The sequence below is a fragment of the Vanacampus margaritifer genome, chromosome 15, assembly GCF_051991255.1.
Source record: "Vanacampus margaritifer isolate UIUO_Vmar chromosome 15, RoL_Vmar_1.0, whole genome shotgun sequence".
Lineage (NCBI taxonomy): Eukaryota > Metazoa > Chordata > Actinopteri > Syngnathiformes > Syngnathidae > Vanacampus > Vanacampus margaritifer.
The window spans coordinates 6764338-6784266 of NC_135446.1; the positions used below are offsets into that span (position 1 = coordinate 6764338).

General features: G+C 42.7%; 2 protein-coding genes across 4 annotated transcripts in view; one reads left to right on the forward strand and one right to left on the reverse strand.

The window, feature by feature from the left end:
• Window positions 1–518: 518 nt before the first annotated feature.
• ppp1r3aa (protein phosphatase 1, regulatory subunit 3Aa) lies at window positions 519–6351 on the reverse strand. Its single transcript, XM_077545667.1, has 4 exons — window positions 5444–6351; window positions 4325–4377; window positions 4168–4247; window positions 519–2744 (listed from the first exon to the last, which is right to left on the reverse strand). The coding sequence occupies exons 1-4, from the start codon at window positions 6184–6186 to the stop codon at window positions 780–782; spliced, it is 2841 nt and encodes a 946-aa protein (XP_077401793.1). The 5' UTR covers window positions 6187–6351; the 3' UTR covers window positions 519–779.
• Window positions 6352–8906: 2555 nt separating this feature from the next.
• The window catches only part of foxp2 (forkhead box P2), a 112731-nt gene continuing 101708 nt past the window's right edge, over window positions 8907–19929 (forward strand). For all 3 annotated transcript variants that reach the window (XM_077544785.1, XM_077544787.1, XM_077544788.1), the window contains exons 1-3: window positions 8907–9300; window positions 18739–18798; window positions 19270–19337. The gene's annotated coding sequence lies outside the window, so the exon portion shown is untranslated. The remainder of the gene's footprint in view (window positions 9301–18738; window positions 18799–19269; window positions 19338–19929) is intronic.

A 19929-nucleotide genomic window follows, 5' to 3' on the forward strand; every position in this document is an offset into this window, starting at 1 on the left:
GATGGCGTAGGGAAAAAAAAACAACTAGAGCGACAACACTTCCTGGCCCCACTATCAGCTGACTAACACTAACCAACCAGAAGCTAACATACTTTAGATAAATGCAAGTAAATGACAGAGAACAGCAGCACTTAGGTACTTGCAAAAAAAAATAAAAAAAATAAAATGTATGAATGTGTAAATAATAATACTGGAAACATAAATGTACCAGTAAATATACCTTTTTACAAATTAACTTAACGCTTGATCCTCAGGATGTGGAACAGGGTGTGAATGCTTAACATGATATGGTTAATCTCTGCTAAAGCAATTACTATCTCCTTATTTGAAAACCCCACCGAAAAGTATTGGCACAAACATCAGCAAATTTGCCAATTTATAAACTCGCAAATTTGCCACTTTATAAAGTGGCAAATTTATACATGGCCCTAATACTCCGTCATCGGTTTGACTGCCAAAAGTGTTGTTATATTATTGGATATTGTGGTTACGAAAAACGGTTCTTGAGCCCAAAAGAATTGTGTGACCAGTAGCTTATTTTATTCAAGAAAGCCAGACAACCACTGCACTACATGAAAAGTAGGAAAAACAAAAATACAAATATAAAAATCACAGAAGCAAACGTTACAAATGGCAACGTTTGTATTATTGCACCTACTCCCTCATCCTCCTTCACTATGTGGCTGTGTGATCATACACTATGAAGATTAAGGAACATTACTATAGTGTTATATTTCACACACACACTCACACACGGCATCTTCCGTCACTACTCATTCTTAACTGACATTCGTCTTGTTTGTGGCCCACTGAGGGCCCCTCCATTTGTAAAACCACCAAGCCATAGAAAACATGTAGAGCACAAAGAAGACTGGGAATTCGTACAGCACCACGACGACGAAGAACCCGGCGACCAGCAGGCTGCAGGTGACAATTCTGGTGATGTGACTCAGGATGTACAACATGCTCCACCACATGAAACCGCCGGACCCCTTGGAGGGACTGATTGTCGACTGCCCACTTTCTTTCCTTCCTGAAGGATCATGGCCAACATTTGTGTTTCTTCGGACCTGACCGTGGACCCTCCCGACCGAATTGTCTCCGATTTGTCCTCCATCCAGTCTGCAGGCGATTACGTCAAGAACTTCTGCCACAGCAGGCTCCGACTGGGTGCTCCTTACACAAGTGTCCTCCACGTTATACTCTGCCACTAAAGGGAAGTTGACTATATCCACGCTAGCTTGCTCGTTTTGGCCTCTCGCTGATGACTCTATTAACATCTCGCTCCTTGAGATGTTCTCCATTTTTGGGCTGCAGCCTTGATTCTTTGCATGTGTCATTCTCCGGCATTTATCTGGATATAAAAGATTGTCATGGGCGTTTTCCGTGAGGCTGTCACGATTTTCTCTAATGATCGAGGTTGTGCCAACTCTCGTACCGTTGGAAATGACGGCATGATCATCCAGTGCACCCAATTCCTCATTTTTTGCCCCAAGAGTGCAATAAAAAGTTTCTTTCAGATTCACGTTCTTGTGTGTCGCCGCACCATCAGTCTTTGATTCAATGCCTCCTATTTGGCTAGGATGGAATTCATCTGCGGGTTTTATTCTGCAGCTTTCATTTGGCTCAAATGGGCTGTTTGCCGTTTGATTTTCACCTGCCTCGTTTTTCTGAGGCCTGACTTCTTCCTCTTCTGTCGATGTGACAGCACGCAGAGATTTCATTGCAATTCCGTCCGCCGCTTTTGGTCTGGCAGCATCCTTTGCGCCGTGTTCGATCGTGTCCCGAGATGCCACCACGTCATCCGTGGCATTGTGTGCGCCACCTGTGTCTTCCCATTCCGGGCTTTCTCCCTGCGAGATGCTATCACTGTCGCGACTGGCGTTCTGAGCCTTTGCTGTCATGTCTGTTGTCGTCAACCCCCTCTGGCTTGTTGCTACGGCAGCTGTGAGCTGCTTGGAGGTTTCGTCTCCTTGTATTGCTCCTTTTATCCGATCTTCTTCATGCTTGTGACACTCACTTAAACTGTCAACAGAGTCGCAGGACACAAGCATGGCCCTCGCAGATCCACATTCCCGGAGAGTGGCAGCGACGGGCCGGGTGTGCAACCCGGGTGCAACTCTGTTTTCACCGCCACGTGTCTCTGATGGCTGGCGCTTCTCAGCGTATGAGGAAACGTGAGCCGGCAAAGCATGTGACAGCGCCTGACCGACAGCTGAGGCTGCCAAAGTGGCCAGCCGTGCATTCCGAGGTACGTGCTGGTTCTCACTTGCCGGCGGGACCAAAGCGGCGGTCTGCAGCCATTCCGACTCGGGAACACCGCAGTTGTCCTCGCAGCGAGGCCCGTGAATAAACGCCTGCCATACATCACACACGGAGCTTTCGTTATCGGGACTAGGACCTTTCCCATTCAGAAAGGTCCCCCAAATATCATTAACTGACAGCGCACCTTTGACATTTTCCTCTGATGCTTTTGACAAGGTCACTTTGGCTCTCCCAGTCCAGATATTATCCACGTTAGAGCTCACCCACTGCTGCTGCTTATCATTGTCCCAGTCCAGTGTAATCAGGGGGATTTGATGATAGGTGAGTACTTGTTTCCTTTGGCGCTTAAGCAAAAATTCCCCCGAAGGACGCAGGGTGCTGGCGGGGTCACGCGAGGAAGCTTGCCCCCACCTCTGAGAGAAGATTTCTTTCATGTGCGCCAAGCGTGCCGCCCGCTGTTGGCTTTTTAGGCTCACCACCTGTCAAAGATGCCACAAGTTTAAAGTTGGAGCAAAACTTTTACGCAAAGCAAGAGTTCAAAGGGCATGTTGCACATTTTTAGAAATATATCATGCACCCTGTATAGCATAGGTGTCAAACTCACATGTTGGTGGCACACTGGTTTTACACCGTAAATTTGAAAGAAGAAGACTGACTGAAAGCAGGAAGTAGGCCAACAGTATTTATTTCAAAATAAACCTAGCTGGTGCTGAGAATTAGTCAATGTTAAGCAGGGTTAACCAATTCCGGTCCTCGAAATCCAGAGTTTCCCTTCTCCAACACAGCTGATATATGATCAGCTCATCAGCAAGCTCTACATAAGCCTGATTACGATCCTGCAGATTGGAATCAGCTTGTGTTAGAAGAGGGAAACCTTCAAAACCTGCAGGACTGTGGCCCTCGAGGACCGGAGTTTGACACCTATGCTCTACAGCAGGCTTCACCAATTCTGGTCCTCAAGGCTCGGAGTCCTGCAGGATTGAGATGTTTCCGCCTACCAACACACCTGATCCTAAAGATCAGGCTTGATATCAGGCATGCTTATGAGCTGATTATACGAATCAGGTGTGCTAGTGGGTGGAAACATCTAAAACCTGCAGGACTCCGGACCTCCAGGACTGGAATTGGTTAACCCTGCTTAACATTGAATCATTTCTCAGCACCAGCTAGGTTTATTTTGAAATAAATACTGTTGGCCTACTTCCTGCTTTCAGTCAGTCTTCTTCTTTCAAATTTACGGTGTAAAACCAGTGTGCCGCCAGCATGGGGCCAACAGTGAAATTACATTCCAAATTAACGTAATGGGGGTGTCACTGTAATTATAAGTGATTATTTCAGTTTGAACCCAATGTAGTACTTTTTTAACCACTGAAAACTGCACTCTTAAAAATTATCACATTGTTAGATTAATACCACTCTGATATAGGCAACTCTTAACCATTAATATAATAAAACTTGCATTTTATTGTATTGGGTATTAGTGGGCGTACAAAATGGCCTGGGGTCCACGAGTTGCTTTATGTTCCAAATACCAATTGCTCTGAATTAAAAAAAATAAAAACATTCGGTTCCTGTCGCCAACGTCTAGCATGAAACACCAATTCCACCTAGTGGCAGAAAATTACCTCATTAACTCAAGAATGTACTTTACAATATTTTGCTTCTACTCAACTGGCAGGTCAACAAGATCGTCTCCACCTGTTGAGTAGAAGCACCTGTGGCTAAAGTAAATCTGTTTCAGGGTTTTTACTTTCTGGACCTGGATTCCCCAACGTCATGATTTTGTGAGTGTTTAAGCCTGTTTTCTTTGTTATAATAAACTCTAAATTTGCCAATTAATGATTTTAGTCTTAACACAATATATTAAGATAAACTCATAATTAATTCAGAAATGAACCTCACCAAAGGTTTTCGTTCAGCGGGGAAGAATAACGACGGAGCCTTTGCCCTCATCTCCTCCGCTTCGCGTGGGGCCTCTGCCTCTGCAGGTCGACAAGGGTCAAAGTTTTCGTTGGCGGCTTTGACAAACGCAATATAATCGTGACACATGCAAACACACCTGCGGCGAGTGTCAGTTTGTCCATACCCTCCTTTTCCTGTGCACTCGCCCTCCTGTAATAGCACAAACATGCATATGTGTCAGTCTGCTATTTATGACCTTCTGTATGTATCTTTTCCTTCAGTATCCCACACAAAAGAACCAGCAATGATGACATTTCATGACGTGTATAATCTAGCTCAGATTATGTCACATCCAAATAATCCGAATGTCCTGCATCACAACATGATGTTCTCATGCTACGCTACAGTATAAGATTTTTATTGCATATAGCACGTAGGCTACACACAGGAAGTGAATGTCTATCTCTAGCCACAGTCAAGCGAGACAGACAACACCACCATATATGGACAAAATAATCCATCACCAGCAAATTACATAACTGCAGGCAGAAATAGCTTTACTTTAGCCCCAAAAGCAGAGTGTCGAGTAAAGACATATAAACAACAATGAACCGAAACTGCACTGTCACCTTCTCAGGGTAGCTTTATTTTACCTTCTCAAAACTTTGGAATTCTAAGATTTAACTGTTTCATGTTACTTGAACATCTTGCTGTTTTCTAAGAAGGATCTGAAAAGCAAAATTCACAACAGGTGTGTTTTTATTTTCTTAATTTCCTAAGGCGTCCACTGACTCTTCAGTTTCTCTCATGAGATTCTGTTGCTTAGTGGCCACTTCCATCGGAGAACATATTGTGACGCCTTGCATTGATAAATTGTTAGAGTTAGCCAGAGGTGCAGAATTCAGGTCCAGAAAGTAACACAGATGCCACAGATTGTCTTTAGCCACAGGTGCTACTGCTCATCTGACAGGTAACATGCTTGTTTACGTGCCGGTTGAATCGAAGCACCTGTGGCTAAAGCCAAACTGTGGCATGTTGCCTGCCAGTTGAGTAGAAGCACCTAAAGACAGTCTGTGGCAGAGTTTTTACTTTCTGGGCCTGGATTCCCCACCTCTGGGGTTAGGAAATGTATCGGTCGATTCATGGGTGAACCAGCACTTCGGACAAATAGTACTGAAACAGTTGTGCGTTCAAAAGTTTCGAGATGGTCAATAAAATTCAGTTTCAAGGTTATATATACCCAAAAACTAAATATCCTGAAAAGTGAATCTCTTACCTGTTGACTCTGAGGCAGCTCCTCTTCACCTTCAAGCCAACGCTGTCCTCCTGCACTTGTTGCCTGGACGGACTCTTCAGGTGGCAGAACATGACGTAGTTCATCTCCTGGTTGTTAGCCCAAAACGTGCCGGCCGACGTCTCGTAGCGTAGGCAAAACTCAACTCGGGTCCCCTCTTTTTCCAGTGGAGGAACCACGGTGTACTGGAAGGTAAACCGATCTGTTTTCCTATCACTCGATCCCGGTACGTAGTCGGCCAGCAAGTCAAAGTAGCTCTTCCAGCCGTCCAGGGTGATCCTGGCGTAGACGGACTTGTTGAAGCAGAGGTTGAGGACCCGGACGCTACCTCGGAGCGTCGGGGTTCCCGGGAGGAGCTCCACACTCTCCAGCTCCACCATCTGCACCTTCAGCCGCCGCACCAGCTCCTCCTCGGACGAGGGCGCCGCAAAGAGACACGACAGGTAGAACTCCTCTTGCAGTGGGGCCTCCCTTTCGGCGACCTCGCTGTCTTCAGCGGCGTTGGCGTTGTCGTACTCCTTGATGGACACCAGGTCGAGGCCGAAGGCGTCCGCGAAGGACACCTTCCGCCGGACAGAAGTTGTTGCCTCCCATTCTGGTTCTTTATCATCCATGGTGGATCCCCAAGGAGTGAAGGCCTCCATCCTGACCTCTTCTTGTTCACTGCCCCGCCTTCCTAAACACAACCTGTCCTTCTCCAGGAGTTGAATGGACAGAGCCTCCATGGTGTGCGAGGGTCCAGGATCCAGCTGTTGGCCCGTCCTGCCGTCTGTCTGCCTCAGAGGGTGGCGCGGAGCGCAGTGCCCTCAGCCTGGCCGCGGGGACACTAGAGAAGGGGCGAGCAAGGGAGAGGGGACGTGACTGGACAGATGGAGTTGGGTTGCAGCTGAGTCCGGGCCAGGCCTATTAATAGGACGCATGCAGCTCAAGCGAGGGCCCGCATTGGTTATTCACTCGCTTATCCGCTCGTTTATCCTGTCACAATGTGTTTTGCTAGCGACAAGAATAAATAAATACAAACGGGGCTTATGTAACACTCTGGACATTACAAAGACCACGTCCGCAGGGATGATGTAAGCATTCCTCTAAAATCCAAACAAAAAGACAACTTTCAGTCCTATTATTAGTATGAACATCCACAATTTTTGTCCTCAAGTGCCCCCAAATCGCAGGATCCTACATTTCCCATGATGCATTGTTTGTATGACTGAGTAGGCCTCAAACTGTTCTTCTCTCTAGTGACAGCGTTTCACCTCATTTCTGGACCAAAAAGGGAAGATTATTCTGTTCTTTGTAAAGCAGATTAAGCCCTGAATGCGTTCAACCATGTGAAGTTTAATTCAACTAATCCTCGATATGCAGTGCGACCATCATCCCCTTACGGTTACAGTAAATCTTGTCAGTAGACTTCAATGCCAGTCACACAATCCCTCACAGGTGGCCTCTGTCCACAAAGACGACTTTGTTCCCGAGCCAAATATTTCCCTCTAATGACTTTTAATGACCTATTTGGACTTCAGCTATTCTTAGGCATCATTCCTTTTCTCTTGTGTGGACTAACATAGCCACGAATGTTAACTCTACGATGATCTGAAAACTATGTAGACAATGCATTTTAATAAACGATGTAAGGTTTTCTCTGTTACTTGATTGTGTCCAGAAGACTTGTAATTTCAATGTGTGATCACTAGATGGTGGTGTTTGATCACGATAAAATGCATTTTAATCCAGGGTGTACGCAGATAAAAACACATTTTCAGTGAGTCAAAGTTTGCTCAGGCCATATACGATCAGACAGTAATAATCATAATAAGATGTTCTTTTGACCTTCTCACATCTCATAGATTCCAAAAAAGCATTTCTGCAGATGAAAAAGGCTTATATTGCTTATCATTTCTTATTGTGCTGGTTGAAAGGAGAATCAATGCTATTTTTTTTGGTCCATTCTTCTTAGAATCGTCAATTTTCACTGTCCACTTTTCTTTTACCGGGTTACTTAGAACTGGCCAGTTTCATATAATTTATGGCTCCTGCCTGGCAGTGTCAAACAGTTTCGGATCTGGGCTTTCCTTGAGGCCTTAAATGACTTTATCCACCTCTTACCAACACTATAATAATAATAATCTATACAAATGTATGTGATACGAAAGAAATTGACTGATTGTTGTGAAAGAAATAAAATGGAAACTTGAATGATAAAAATAGTTTGTGTTTATTGTGTCTGCAACTGTGATGGATAAAACGAATTGGGGGGGGGGGGATTATTAGCTCTGTTTACATGACTCAAAGAGAAGAAGAAGAAGAAGAAGAAGAAGAAGAAGGAAAAAAAGACTTCGTTCTTTTCAAGAGTACTTATTTTGGGCCATAGCTGACTGTCATTCGACAAATGGCCACTTGATGACAGCAAATCCCCACATGTCAATAACAGCGTTTTATGGATGCATTTCCCATTTTAAAATTGAATTATTCACGTCTCATTCAACATTTTCAATACAAACAAACATATACAAACATAGGACATGTTTACACCGCTAAAAACAGTGTAGTGCTGTTATTGCACAATTTCATACATGTTTATGATCATTTTTAATCAATAAATCATACGTTTTTTGCGCATGTGTATAGCAATGATCCAGGTCAGTATACTATGCATGACCACCACTCTTGTTCTCTAGAATCACAGTAAAAATGTCATCTTGGTTTTTGCATTAATTGTGGTTTATTTCAAAAGAATAGTTTTCGAATAAGTAGCTTATCCTAAATTGATGTTTGATGGATTAATGAAAAAAATGAATTTATCACTCACTTATGCATAAATAACATGCATTCATTTCGAATGTTTACATTCAAAGAATTAGTGATTATTTTGGTCATATCCACACGTTGAACATCTGCTCTTGTGCTTACTATAAACTATTCAACAAGCCGAATTACCTGTGAAACAATGATATGAAAAAAAATTAAAACTTCATTTAATAGTGTGTCAGTACCCCCCCCCCCACACACACACACACACTCACCTTAATATTGCTCTCATTTTGCCGCAATATTATGTGATTTTAACTGCAATAAATAATTAAAAAAAAATGCTTTGATATTCTTTAATAGAAAATATTTGTTGCTCTTTTTTAAAATAACTTTATTTTTATTTTTATGAAATGACATTTTGACATTTGTTTCAATGGTTGTTATATAAATATATCAGAACGGAAACATGCAATGAACTTTAATAGTGGTTATTTGGATTTATTTAATCCTTTTATTACGCAAAGTAAACAGTTGGGTAAAAAACAAAATGACGACAACAAAAGTTTGTTTTTAATTAACTTTTAATTTGTTTACGGAGCAGGTGTGCTGTGACGTCACACGGGGTCGCAGCACGCCCAAAAATAACAACACTCACCTCCGCGCTCCGGGAGCCACGAGGAAGATGATGAAGAGGAGGAGAAGGAGGAGGTTTAGTGTGTATGTGTGTTCTAGTCCCAAATTGCGTGGCGTGGATACATCTTGATGTGTGTGTTTGAATGGAAACGCGAAGAAAACACACACACGCATTGCGCGTCATTCAAACAGGACTCGAGTGTACTATCTTACCCCTCTGGGTTGCACTAGTAAGCCGAATAACAGCGTTGGTGGGAGACGGTGGTGCCCAGCGGAGGAATATTTGTACTTTATTTACTCTTCCGCAGCTTGTTGTTGCTTTTCGTCATGGTCAGCTCGGACTGTCACCTGTGAAGAGTTTGACCACGAGAGGACTTCCTCGTCAACTACCTTTCTTTTTTTTCTTTTTTCTTTTACTAACTTCACCGCGAGGAAAATATAACTGACACATTTTTTTGGTAAGTTGCAACACTTCTTTTTAAATTGGGAAGTGGGCCTAACTCGCGTCCGATTTGCGTCATTAGTTTGTTTACGTAAACATACGTCACTTTAACATGTTGTATACATAAAAATGTTTTTTGTTTTTTTTGTCTTTTGTTTTTTTTGTCACGTATGTCCGGTCCGCTGTGCGGACGTAGAGCTCTCACTTTAGTCGTGCTATATTTATTATTATTATTATTTTTTAATTTTTGGTATGTTATTGCTTTCAACTTTTTTGGGTTTAAAATCATCATTATTTGACATAAATCCTTATAAAGATATGTGAAAGAAAAAAAAGCTAATTATATGTATTGACAGTTTGCAAAATATAGACCAAAATATATTTTATTTAGTTAGAAAACATAAATCCAATCAATATAATCTGAACATAAATTTTAGAGTGCATTTTGTATTTTAGCATGCACAGTGCTAAACATAAAAGAAAAGTAAACTTTTAAATAATTTGAATAATTCTTGATGTGTGCTCAGTTTTGCAGCAATACATTTATGAGAAAAAATACATTTTTGTGTGTGCATTGACAAATTTAATTTGCAACCAATTATCCACAATTGAGGAAATTTTTGTTTTACAGCATTCCATAGAAAATATTGATTCTGTAAAGTTTTCTGACCAGTCTTTTGAAGTTTGCTCATTTATGTGGAATCAACACACATGTATGCATGATAACTCTCACTTATGTCATGTTAATACAAAACACAGTAGCGCCCTGTCACTCTTCTCTTGGGTTTGAGCAACCCATACTGTGATATCGCATTTTTTTCTAATGATAGCAATACGTGTGGAACTGTGAAAGTGAAACTTGTTCTGCACATTAAGCAGACACAGTACGAAATTCTGCTATGTCCAGTTAAATACAATGCAGAGATGCACCAATATCAACACAAGATCCCGTTGTGTCGATACTGGAGCATCTGTTCTGTATCGATACTGTCCCACCCCTAACAAATAATTCACAAATTAATATTTCTCTTTGACGAGCTGGCCACCTCTCGATTAGCTGCAGCGACCCTCCTCGTGGGAGCCGCAGGGTGCACAGGTGTTCCCTCCTGAGTTATGCAGGTGTGCGCCACACCGTTCCCGCCTCACTCAGCAGCCCCGGCGCTTCAAAGGTGCGGGTGGCAATAAACGGCCCTCGTGAAATATGTCGGTGACAGTGCACAATCAGCCTCTTTGTTGAAGTGGCCCTCTAATCATTTCTTAAAGCGTGTTTAAAATTGCCCTTGTTTATTATATATATATATATATATATATATATATATATATATATATATATATATATATATATATATATATACTTAAAAAGACTCGCCATTATTCTCTTGACCATTTTTGCGAGCACTTATTAAAGCTACTCTCCCCCACTCGGCATCCATTTTTTGATTGCTGCATTCATCATTGGGTGGCCGTACTCTACATTATGGTAATGAAAAAATGAATGTCCTGCAATGGATTCATGTGTGTAACCTGTCATAAGTTTCAATTATAGATCAAAATCAACAGTCAGCTCTTAGCTTTGTGAAATTTGCCGGATGTGTGCGTGTGTGTGTTTTTTTTCTTTCAATTTTTAAATTTGGAAACCTCTGAACCAAGTGAAGGTTGAAAATGCTGCAATTCATTTGTCTCTCCTGGAAACTTTGCATGCGGAAGCTGAGACGGACAGCTGAGGGAGGTCAGATTCAGCTCTAAATTCAGGAACATGGCCAAAAATCACATAGATCTAAACGTTTAGCTGATGAAACGGGTAGTTTTGCATTTATGATCCATCCTGTAACGCAAAGGTGAGGAACCTACACTTTTTACAAAAATAAAAATAAAAATACTTCTCCCATGGCCATATTAGTATGATATATACAAATGACACCTTTTTGTAACAATTCCTCAGATTTATTTATTTTTTTTAAAGATTTACATGGTTATCCGGATCATATGCTGTGGAGTCCATTCTGTGTTGTACGGTTCTCCACCCCTGCCCTAACACATCTGTCATGTGCACCTTAGTGATAAAATCACCCCCCCACCCCCACAAAAAAGGCTATCTCGACCCTGTTGCTAAGCCAAAAAGGCAATTAAAAGAATAATCTTCAGGTTTTATGCCTTTTAACTTCCCAGCAATGTTTCCATGACAACCTCCATGCATGTCAAGGCAACCAGAAGTGATCACGTTGAATCCCCCCCTCCGAAAGTAAGAATGGAATTTGTGTTGACAGATTTGGCCTTTAATGGCACTTTTGTGCCGCACAAAAGTATTTGTTTACCGGGATCATACGATGCAAGCTGTCAGCCTCGGAAAGATTTACTTCTCAAGATAAAAGAGTGTATTACGTGCTTAAGAGGCCACCCTTTTGCACTATAATTACCCACATCACTGTAATGATGTTTTGTGTGCCCAGTTGCTAAGGGTCTTGGGACAGCTCAGACTTTTTTACTTATGATCTGGGTCACTTAAGCCAAACTCCATCCACAGCTTGTCGGTCGGGGAGGAGCGAGACCTGAGCTGGGTTAGGTGGTCAGGGTACGAGGATTAGAAAGGAAATCTTGGACTCCTTCGTGTTATATGTATTTGACGCTGTCACGCTGACTTTTTGTACTCACGCTATTGTGTCAAATGTGTAGCTTTTGGCTAATGGACTTGGAGAAAGAACATGTTTTGGGATGTCAGTGTATGCTAATTTATAAGATATTTTTACTGTAATATTTGTAATTTTGGAACCGTGTTCTTTTTGCTTCCCCTTTGAATAGCAATGCAGTAGATACCCAAAGTCTGTGTAGTGTCTTTCACACTCTAACTTTGGTCATATAACTAAATGCGTGACGACAATTGCTTTCAACTCAAAAGTCCCATGTCATCAAAATCATTTTTTCCCCCACACTGTTTTATACATAACATATCTCAAATTGAGTCTGTGACAGTAAGTTTAACAATTTTTTTGTTGATTGTTTGCAATGGGTGATAAAACTAGCTTAAAGACATGCAAAATGAGAGGATCTGATTTTGGTGTTGTTATGATGTAGATTTGACACTCAGTCACACACCTATACACACACACACACACACACACACATATACATACTTTGGTCAGTCTGCCCTCAAAGTGCACTCTAGGTGGCTATGGGGTCGCGGTTAGTCAACATGGAGGTGGACAAAAAAATTAAATAATAATCAGTGCTGCTGGGGACCAGCTGGGGACCGGGTCTTCACACTGGTTAGTCCGCCTCAAAATGCACACTGGGCGGCCACAATGTTGCCGGTTGTCACCATATTAAAAAAAAAAAAAAATCTGACTACAACTGAGAACTAGCTCTACCATAGCTTGCTCGCTGGGTGGCCGTGAAGTTGTCGTGCGCCATCATGGAGGTGGACTTTTCGGAAGAAAGCTGTTCCTCCAGGGGGACTAGTTGCATTGCACTGCTGTGGCTGCCTCGGAGTTCACCGTGAATGGCCACAATTCCGCCGATGGAACAACACAATGAAGGGAGACATTGTAGCTACAAAACACTGACTACCAGCCAATGAAAGCTGTTTTGCATGTCAAATTGAGAGCAGAAACCCAATCAATATACATATTGAATATTAATGCAAAATTTAAATATCTGACATGCCAGGTGTTTAAAACCATCCTAAAATAGCTTGAAAATGGGATTGTTATTGTTGTTATTTCCAACCCAAACTATCTTGTAAACTGGATTAAAGGACATCAGAGATAAAAAAAAAAAAAAATGGTGTGGCATGGGACCTTGAACAGGGTGGGAGAACTTCAGCCGGACTGTGTGAAATGTGCTTTCGACACACTAGCTGACCAGTAGCGTTCTCTTTGCAGTTACCACCCTCAGTGACAGGCTGTTATCTTCCCCTCCATTCATTTAACAATCACTTGTTTACGTGCTGGGGTCACGGTCTGATGAATATCTTTCTCTTCAGGGTGAAAAAAAAAAAAAGAGTGTTGGTTTTGGGGTGTTTGTTCCAAATTAAAGATAAGAGGTCACTTGTGGCAAAAGGCAAGGTCATCACAGGGTTTCTAACTACATGTGACGGCCAGCCTGTCACTTGTAGTCAGCACTCCAGGCAAATGGTTGTGCCTTTACCTCATCTGTTTTGATGTTGGTAAGAGCAAAAGTTTGGTTATCTGAGATTGGCAACTCGTCAAATGGCTTGTTATTTAATCCGCTCTGCTCTGGTAGTCAGTAAATCTCATTTCGGATGAGTTGTAAACAAACAGCATTGACTGGTACCTTTTCACTTAGGCCCCAAAAGGAAAGTATGTTGTGAGAGGAGCAAATAAAGCTGGAGTGAGTGGTAGAGGGTGTACGGAGGCTGGTTTGTGACAGTAACACTTTTTGACAGGCACATTAGGCCGCAGAAAGAGCATCCAGCTCGGGGCTGAGGGCATATGGTGCTGCCTTCTGCCGGCGTTGCTCCAGACCAAGCTAGAACGCTCGCGTAGGGTCACGACTGTCTCAGGTTTGTTCCTTCTGTCTCACTCGGCCAAATAAAAGAGGATGGGTAGAACGGATGCTGGGGGATGGGCAACCGGGGTGATGATGATGATGATGATGATGATGATGATGATAAGGCTATTTGTTGGTCTGGAGTGCCGTACAGTGTCTTTCGTGAAAGGACAAAAGGGATGTTTGTAGTCTGCCCTCCCTTTTGGCCAAGATTTCTGTCTACATAAAGTGAGGGCGACATTTGACATTCTCACAAATGTTCATTTTGAGCTGGCGTTTGCTCGCTAAAAGCCACCATGGTGGAGGGATTTTATCTCCTTTCACCATCTGAAGGGATCTTGTGCTCTTGGACGACGAGCCTTAATCCTACTCTAAACAATGGCTGTATTTCCACCACAGTGGCTTTGCTGGTGTTTGGCTTCGTCCATGCGGGGAGCGTATAAAGTTTAAGATGACGCATGGCTCTGGTCTGAAGGCAGAGTATCGGTGGGACGCTAATTACAGACTACGAGTGGATCACAGCTTTCAGCTTTTCGGACACGCTTTTCGCAAATTGAGCGGTTGCTTTGAAACAATGGTGCCGTATATTTTCTTGATATGTAATGAGTCTTTTTATTTAGACAGTCACTTCTGGTGAGCAGCAGGGCAGATGGTGCCGTCTTGAGTGCCCATCAGAGCCTAAATACCTCCAAGCAGCTGTTGTTGCACAAAAAGTTTTTCGTTACAGTTTTTTTTCTTTAGCGTCAAGTCAAACCTGTTACAACACCTGTTTCTGCATATGCAAATCTGTTGTTTTGTCATTTCATTAAACAAGGCGCCAGGACAAGGGTCCCTCGTGGTTGTGAACGCGACTGGCACCGAGCCCAGTTGGCATGCCGCACATGAGACGCCGGAGGCGGGGGTGAGGAGAAGTGGAAGGAAAATGGTGTGTATGTGTGGGGGGGGATCGCGTCGGGGTGACTCAGCCAGGAGATGCCCTCGTGGTTCTATCTGGCTGGCTTCCTAAAATGTGGCTAATTATGAGCACTCTTACGTGATTAGCATCTTCACTCTTTGAGTGAATGTTAAAGGAAGTAGTCCAAAAAATAAAAGTGGCACGCGCTTGTCTGGCACACGACCTGCTCCCTTCTCTTCCTCCTATCCCCCTCCTCCTGCTGCTCCTCCCATCCTCATCCCTTCATCATCTGGCGCTCTCCCGCAGCGCTCGCCTCTTAACCACATGTGCCAGCACCGGGGCCTTGCTTTTGCTCCGGGGCTAATTGTTCGCTGGTAAACGCCGTGCTTGTTGGTGGGGGCCTCGTGCACACAAAGCTGGATGGTGTCGGCAGTGATGATGATGATGATGACGAAGAAAAGAGGGGGAGGAGGGCGGAGCAGATCTCGCAGTCTCGCGACTGAGTTCCTCTCTTCTAAGTCTGGAGATTGTCAGTTGTAATCCGGCGTGTGTCCTGAATACAACAAATACAGCATGAAATTAAAGGTTATTGCAAGAGCACTGCGAAACGAGCTTTACCAGCGCTGTTTGCAAACCTGAGGGGAAACATGGAGGAAGAATAGAACCTCTATGAAATCACGTTGATGCTGGCCACAATATTAGGTACACCTGCCAGTCTAAAGATCCAGTACAGGAGTTTCTCAGACAGTATTTTGTGCATCTCTTGTAGCCACAAAATTCTAAACTTTGTTGCAGTTCTATGCTAAAGCATTTCCTCCGTGAACCATATTTATATTTTGTGGTAGGTACAGGTGGTTTCATATTGAATCCAGTTAGTTTGTGTGGATAGTTTGTTTTAACCTTCAAAATATGAACCTGTCGTCTCAGTCAGGAAAATACGAAGGTTTTTTAAATCACCATAACTTCTAAACTGTTTACGCTAGTAACGTAATTCCAACGGCTTCTGAAAGCAGAGAAGCGGAGCTTTACGTTGATACCAGATAGTGACGTGTTGATGGGGGGCGGGGGGAGTTGTGCGTCACAGAGGAGAGCGACTCAGGATATAGGAAATGACGCATGTTTTTCAAATCACCGTAACTCCGGAACCATTAGCGCTAGCAACGTTATTCCAACGGATTCTGAAAGCGGAGGAGCGGAGCTTTACATTGAGATAAAAAACAAACAACAACGAACAGGCTATAATAGTAGTATCTAAAGGGTTTTAAAAGCTGTTGCAGCGGCATGTAGCCATTGGCTTATTATTAGCAGTGACACAAATGTCTGGAGAATTTTTTTTTGGGGGGGGGGGGGCTTTTTGGAGAACGTCCTTGTGTAAAATAACCTGAAGAAAATCTGATAGAAAAAATAATAAAGCCTTAACATTAAAAAAAAGAGCCAAGCCATCAGTCCTAAACATTTTCCTTTTTGTTTGCTCCTTGGGTAACACCTTCTCTGATTGTCTGTCAGTAAAAATTATCAATCAATAACTCGTATTTGCTGAGGGTTCTCTCCAAGTTAATGCGTCAAAGTTACCTCGACATATCAAATAGCGTCACATGCCCTAAAAACTCCATGTCAGTAGTGCAAATGGAATACTATTCATTCTTCTTTTTTTTCTTCTTTTTTTAAGGGAATTCCACAACGTGGCCACTTGTAACGTTGCTATGTGTTATATATAACTCATTCACTGCCATTGACCGCTATAGATGTCAAAGATACATTTTTACTAGGCTGGCAGTGAATAAGTGAAGTTAGGAAAGTGTGTCCCTCATCATCTAGCAGTTTTCGCGAGTGTTCTCCTCATCCCCACTTAGTTCACTTGAATGGTGGATGGTAAAACCTGACTACCGCCGGGCTAATCTCACTCGATAACCACCGCCAGCCCCCACCCTCGCCTCCAGCGTACCCGCCACGGCTTGGTGATTCGTGCTCTCTTCTCTCCCCCTCTGCACAGACACGGGCATTAAAGCCCGGCCCCCACAAGCCCCCTCTGATACGGGGAGAGTTCATTAGAGATGGGCCTTTGATGGGCAGCCTTTTCATGTGACTACCGGTTCCTCAAATACCTTGATGTAGAAGCTTAAGAAGCCATTGTGCAGTAAGCCCTCCTTTTGATGCGACTTATTTAGATCTGCATACTAAATCAGGGGGGAGTAAATAACCAGCCAGCAGATGGAAGCAAGGAGATAAGGCGCCGGCGAACAATCGCATTTGTATTTTGTTATGATGTTGACAGCAGCTAAAATTCGCTAATCTGGAGCAGCTGATCTGCATTTCAAAGAAATCTCATTTAGGAGCGGCGAGGATAAAGTTCCCCTCATTGTGTCCATTTTATTGCATTCTTTACTAATTTATCTGGCCGCAGATTTAACACGCGCGGCTCGGCGCCGACGTGGGCACGTTGCACACGGGGTCTTAAATACTGTGAAAGCGGCCCACGTCTAGACTGTGAGCTGAGGGTAATTACACGTCTGACCATGAATAGAATCAGTTCCCGGACTCATCTTTCCTTGAGCGGCCCTGAATTGCTCAACGAGCACTGATAAGGAGCATTTGGTCCCCGCAGAAATATTGCAGCCCACTTTCCTTAATGCCCACCGCGCCCCTCCTTCCTCTTCCAACACCGTATTTACTTTTAAGATAAACTTATTGTGTACTGTAATCTTACTTGTTAGCATAATGTCCTCTTTCATCAATGGACCCTCCTTCTTTCTGCACCGTGGAGGTATTTGCGGCCCCCTCTCTTAAATAGTTGATCTTCACTTAGTGTGCAAGTACTTTATGTAAATATCAGCCTATAGCATTATTAGGCCTTCATGAATTCTTTCATGCACTTCAATGTTTATAAGCAGATAGAATTTACCAGTGGATTTATATTTTTGGTATCCAGATATGTGCAGTATTTGTAAATCCCTGCCAATTGGAGGTCATATGGACGTAATAGCCCCTAATGCTCATTTATTATTATTATTTTAAATTTTTTTTAAACTAAATAAAAAACGACATGCCCGGCTGGCCAAATGGTGAAGCCGCATTAAAGTCAACTTAACGGCAGTAGCGCACGCCAGCTTTTGCCATCCAAGTCCACAAATTGATTACTTGTCAAGATTTTACTGCTGAACACAAAACATTCATGAGGGATTTGATTTTCAACATAAAAAGCTTTTATTTTTCTTCCCACATGCACGCACGCCGCTCCGCCTCGGTCTTGAGCGAGCAATCTGTGCAACATTTTCCGCAAACTCAAAACAGTGAGAAATTATAGCAGTTGGCATGTTTTGTTTTCAGCTGTGCTCTTTGAGCTCCGGGCTTTTTCTTTCTCTTTTTTCTTTTTTTCTTCTTCTTTTTCATTTTTTGGTACAGTTCACAGAGCACATTCCTCAGGATTCAGCAGTTGCCGGTTGCCTGTAGGGGTCATTGGAATTCTGGGCGGTTAAGAGAGAGAGAATCTCAGAGAGGAACATCCGGGCTGTTCTTTGGCCCTCATGCCACCCTGGCATGCTTCCATCACAAAAATGGAATTTCTCACTGAATGCTGCATAGACATTTGCTTCTGGATTTTTTGATACAATTTTCCTAACTCCATCTGAAGTCTATAGATCCCGTATCGTTTAGACTGACTGTCTACTCAGCTGAAGAGAAATCAATTGTCTGTCAGAGTATCACCGTGATTTATTTGGTGTTGAGATTGTGTCCCCTCAGGCGTTGTACCTTTTTACTTCAGAGAGAGTCGTGTGTGCGTGTGTGTGTGTGTGTGTGTGTGTGTGTGTGTGTGTCTGACTATAAGCACACATGCACACACGCATTCTCCTGTTTCACAGCAAAATCCAGGTGCACTTTGTTGTTCCACAGTTTATTGCCTTCACCTACAAGCCATACAGAAAGAAAATAGTTATGCAAGACCCGATCGAGCCCGCACATGCCAGCACCCGCACTTCAGAATGCACCTTGGAAGCATTAAGAATAAAGATGTCGTTAAATGTGTGTGGACTAATGATATACTTCATGTCACAGATTGCTGCCATTGTGGGGACGCCTTCCACCCGTGTGACGGACAAGTTCTACCCCTGAAAAGTAAGTATCATTTCATGTCCGTCAGTGTTCAAATGAACTGAAAACTTTCTCATGTACCTTTTCTGTCCATTCCGGTGCAATTGTGTAAGCCCAGTAGAGTGATTGTAGTGGCTAGTCAGGGTCAAAAGGAGCCTATTATTGCCCTCCCTTAAATGTAACAAATCTTGTCCACCTTGATAGAATTGCCCCTCCAGTTGTGCCTGTTTCACACCCCAAGGCTTTTCAATCTACTCTTGCTCAGAAGTTATGATATGCCGACAAATGCGAGCATGCTTTGCTGTCTTTTTATTTATTTTGTTGACGTCTCGATTGAGATTTGTAGCGGAACAGGATTATACGAGCCTTAAGTGATATTAGAGTAAGTCAGACGGCTGCACACAGTGACACGAGGACCAATTCGGTCTTGTTCGCTGAACTGCTCTTTTACTTTGAATGCAAACATCAATTTTCCCCTCTTGTGTGTGTTTTTAGGCTGAAATATGCTTACTCTGCGCCTATAGAAACAACCTGAAAAGACGCACGCTGTAAAGTCCAAAGTGGTAAGTGAAAGACTTTTTTTATTTTATTGTCGTGCATGTCGGCGTGTGTTGTGCTTTAGAGTGTACAATATAATGAGGCACATCAGTCATACAAAGTGTGATGGGTTTGGCCCAGTCCGAGCCGCTGAAACCACAAAAGGGCGAGTTATAGCTGGAAAAACAATATTTTTTCTTCAAGTTGACAGAGTCAGTAACATGTTAGCTTATTTGAGAATGAGAGACTTCAAATTTAGCTCAAACGCAGTTATGCTGAATCAAATTCAAATCGACATTGCAATGTAATAGAATTTTCAAATCTGTCTTTGCTTTTATTTTAAAATAAGCCTAAAAAAAACCAAAAACAAAACAATTATGTATAATAAATCTCGATTTAGAATATTTGTCAAAATTGTTCAGCCCTTATGAACTTCAGAAAATTTTTGATCGACCCTAACACTTAATTGATCTGGCTAATTTAGCCTGCATTTGTCATACAATCATCATGAAACAATACAAACGGATTAATTCCCTGTTGTATTCAATGACTTTTAATAATCATTGAATCAATGCCATTGGGGTTTTGGATATGCTTACTTCAAATATGAAACAACAT

Excerpts from the sequence above, each read along its gene's own strand:
- ppp1r3aa (XM_077545667.1), bottom strand. The coding sequence starts at position 6,186 with ATGGAGGCTCTGTCCATTCAACTCCTGGAGAAGGACAGGTTGTGTTTA. Across the intron at positions 4,248-4,324 it reads CAAACTGACACTCGCCGCAG|AGGCAGAGGCCCCACGCGAA; the intron begins GTGTGTTTGCAT and ends GTCGACCTGCAG. Across the intron at positions 2,745-4,167 it reads CCGCTGAACGAAAACCTTTG|GTGGTGAGCCTAAAAAGCCA; the intron begins GTGAGGTTCATT and ends CATCTTTGACAG.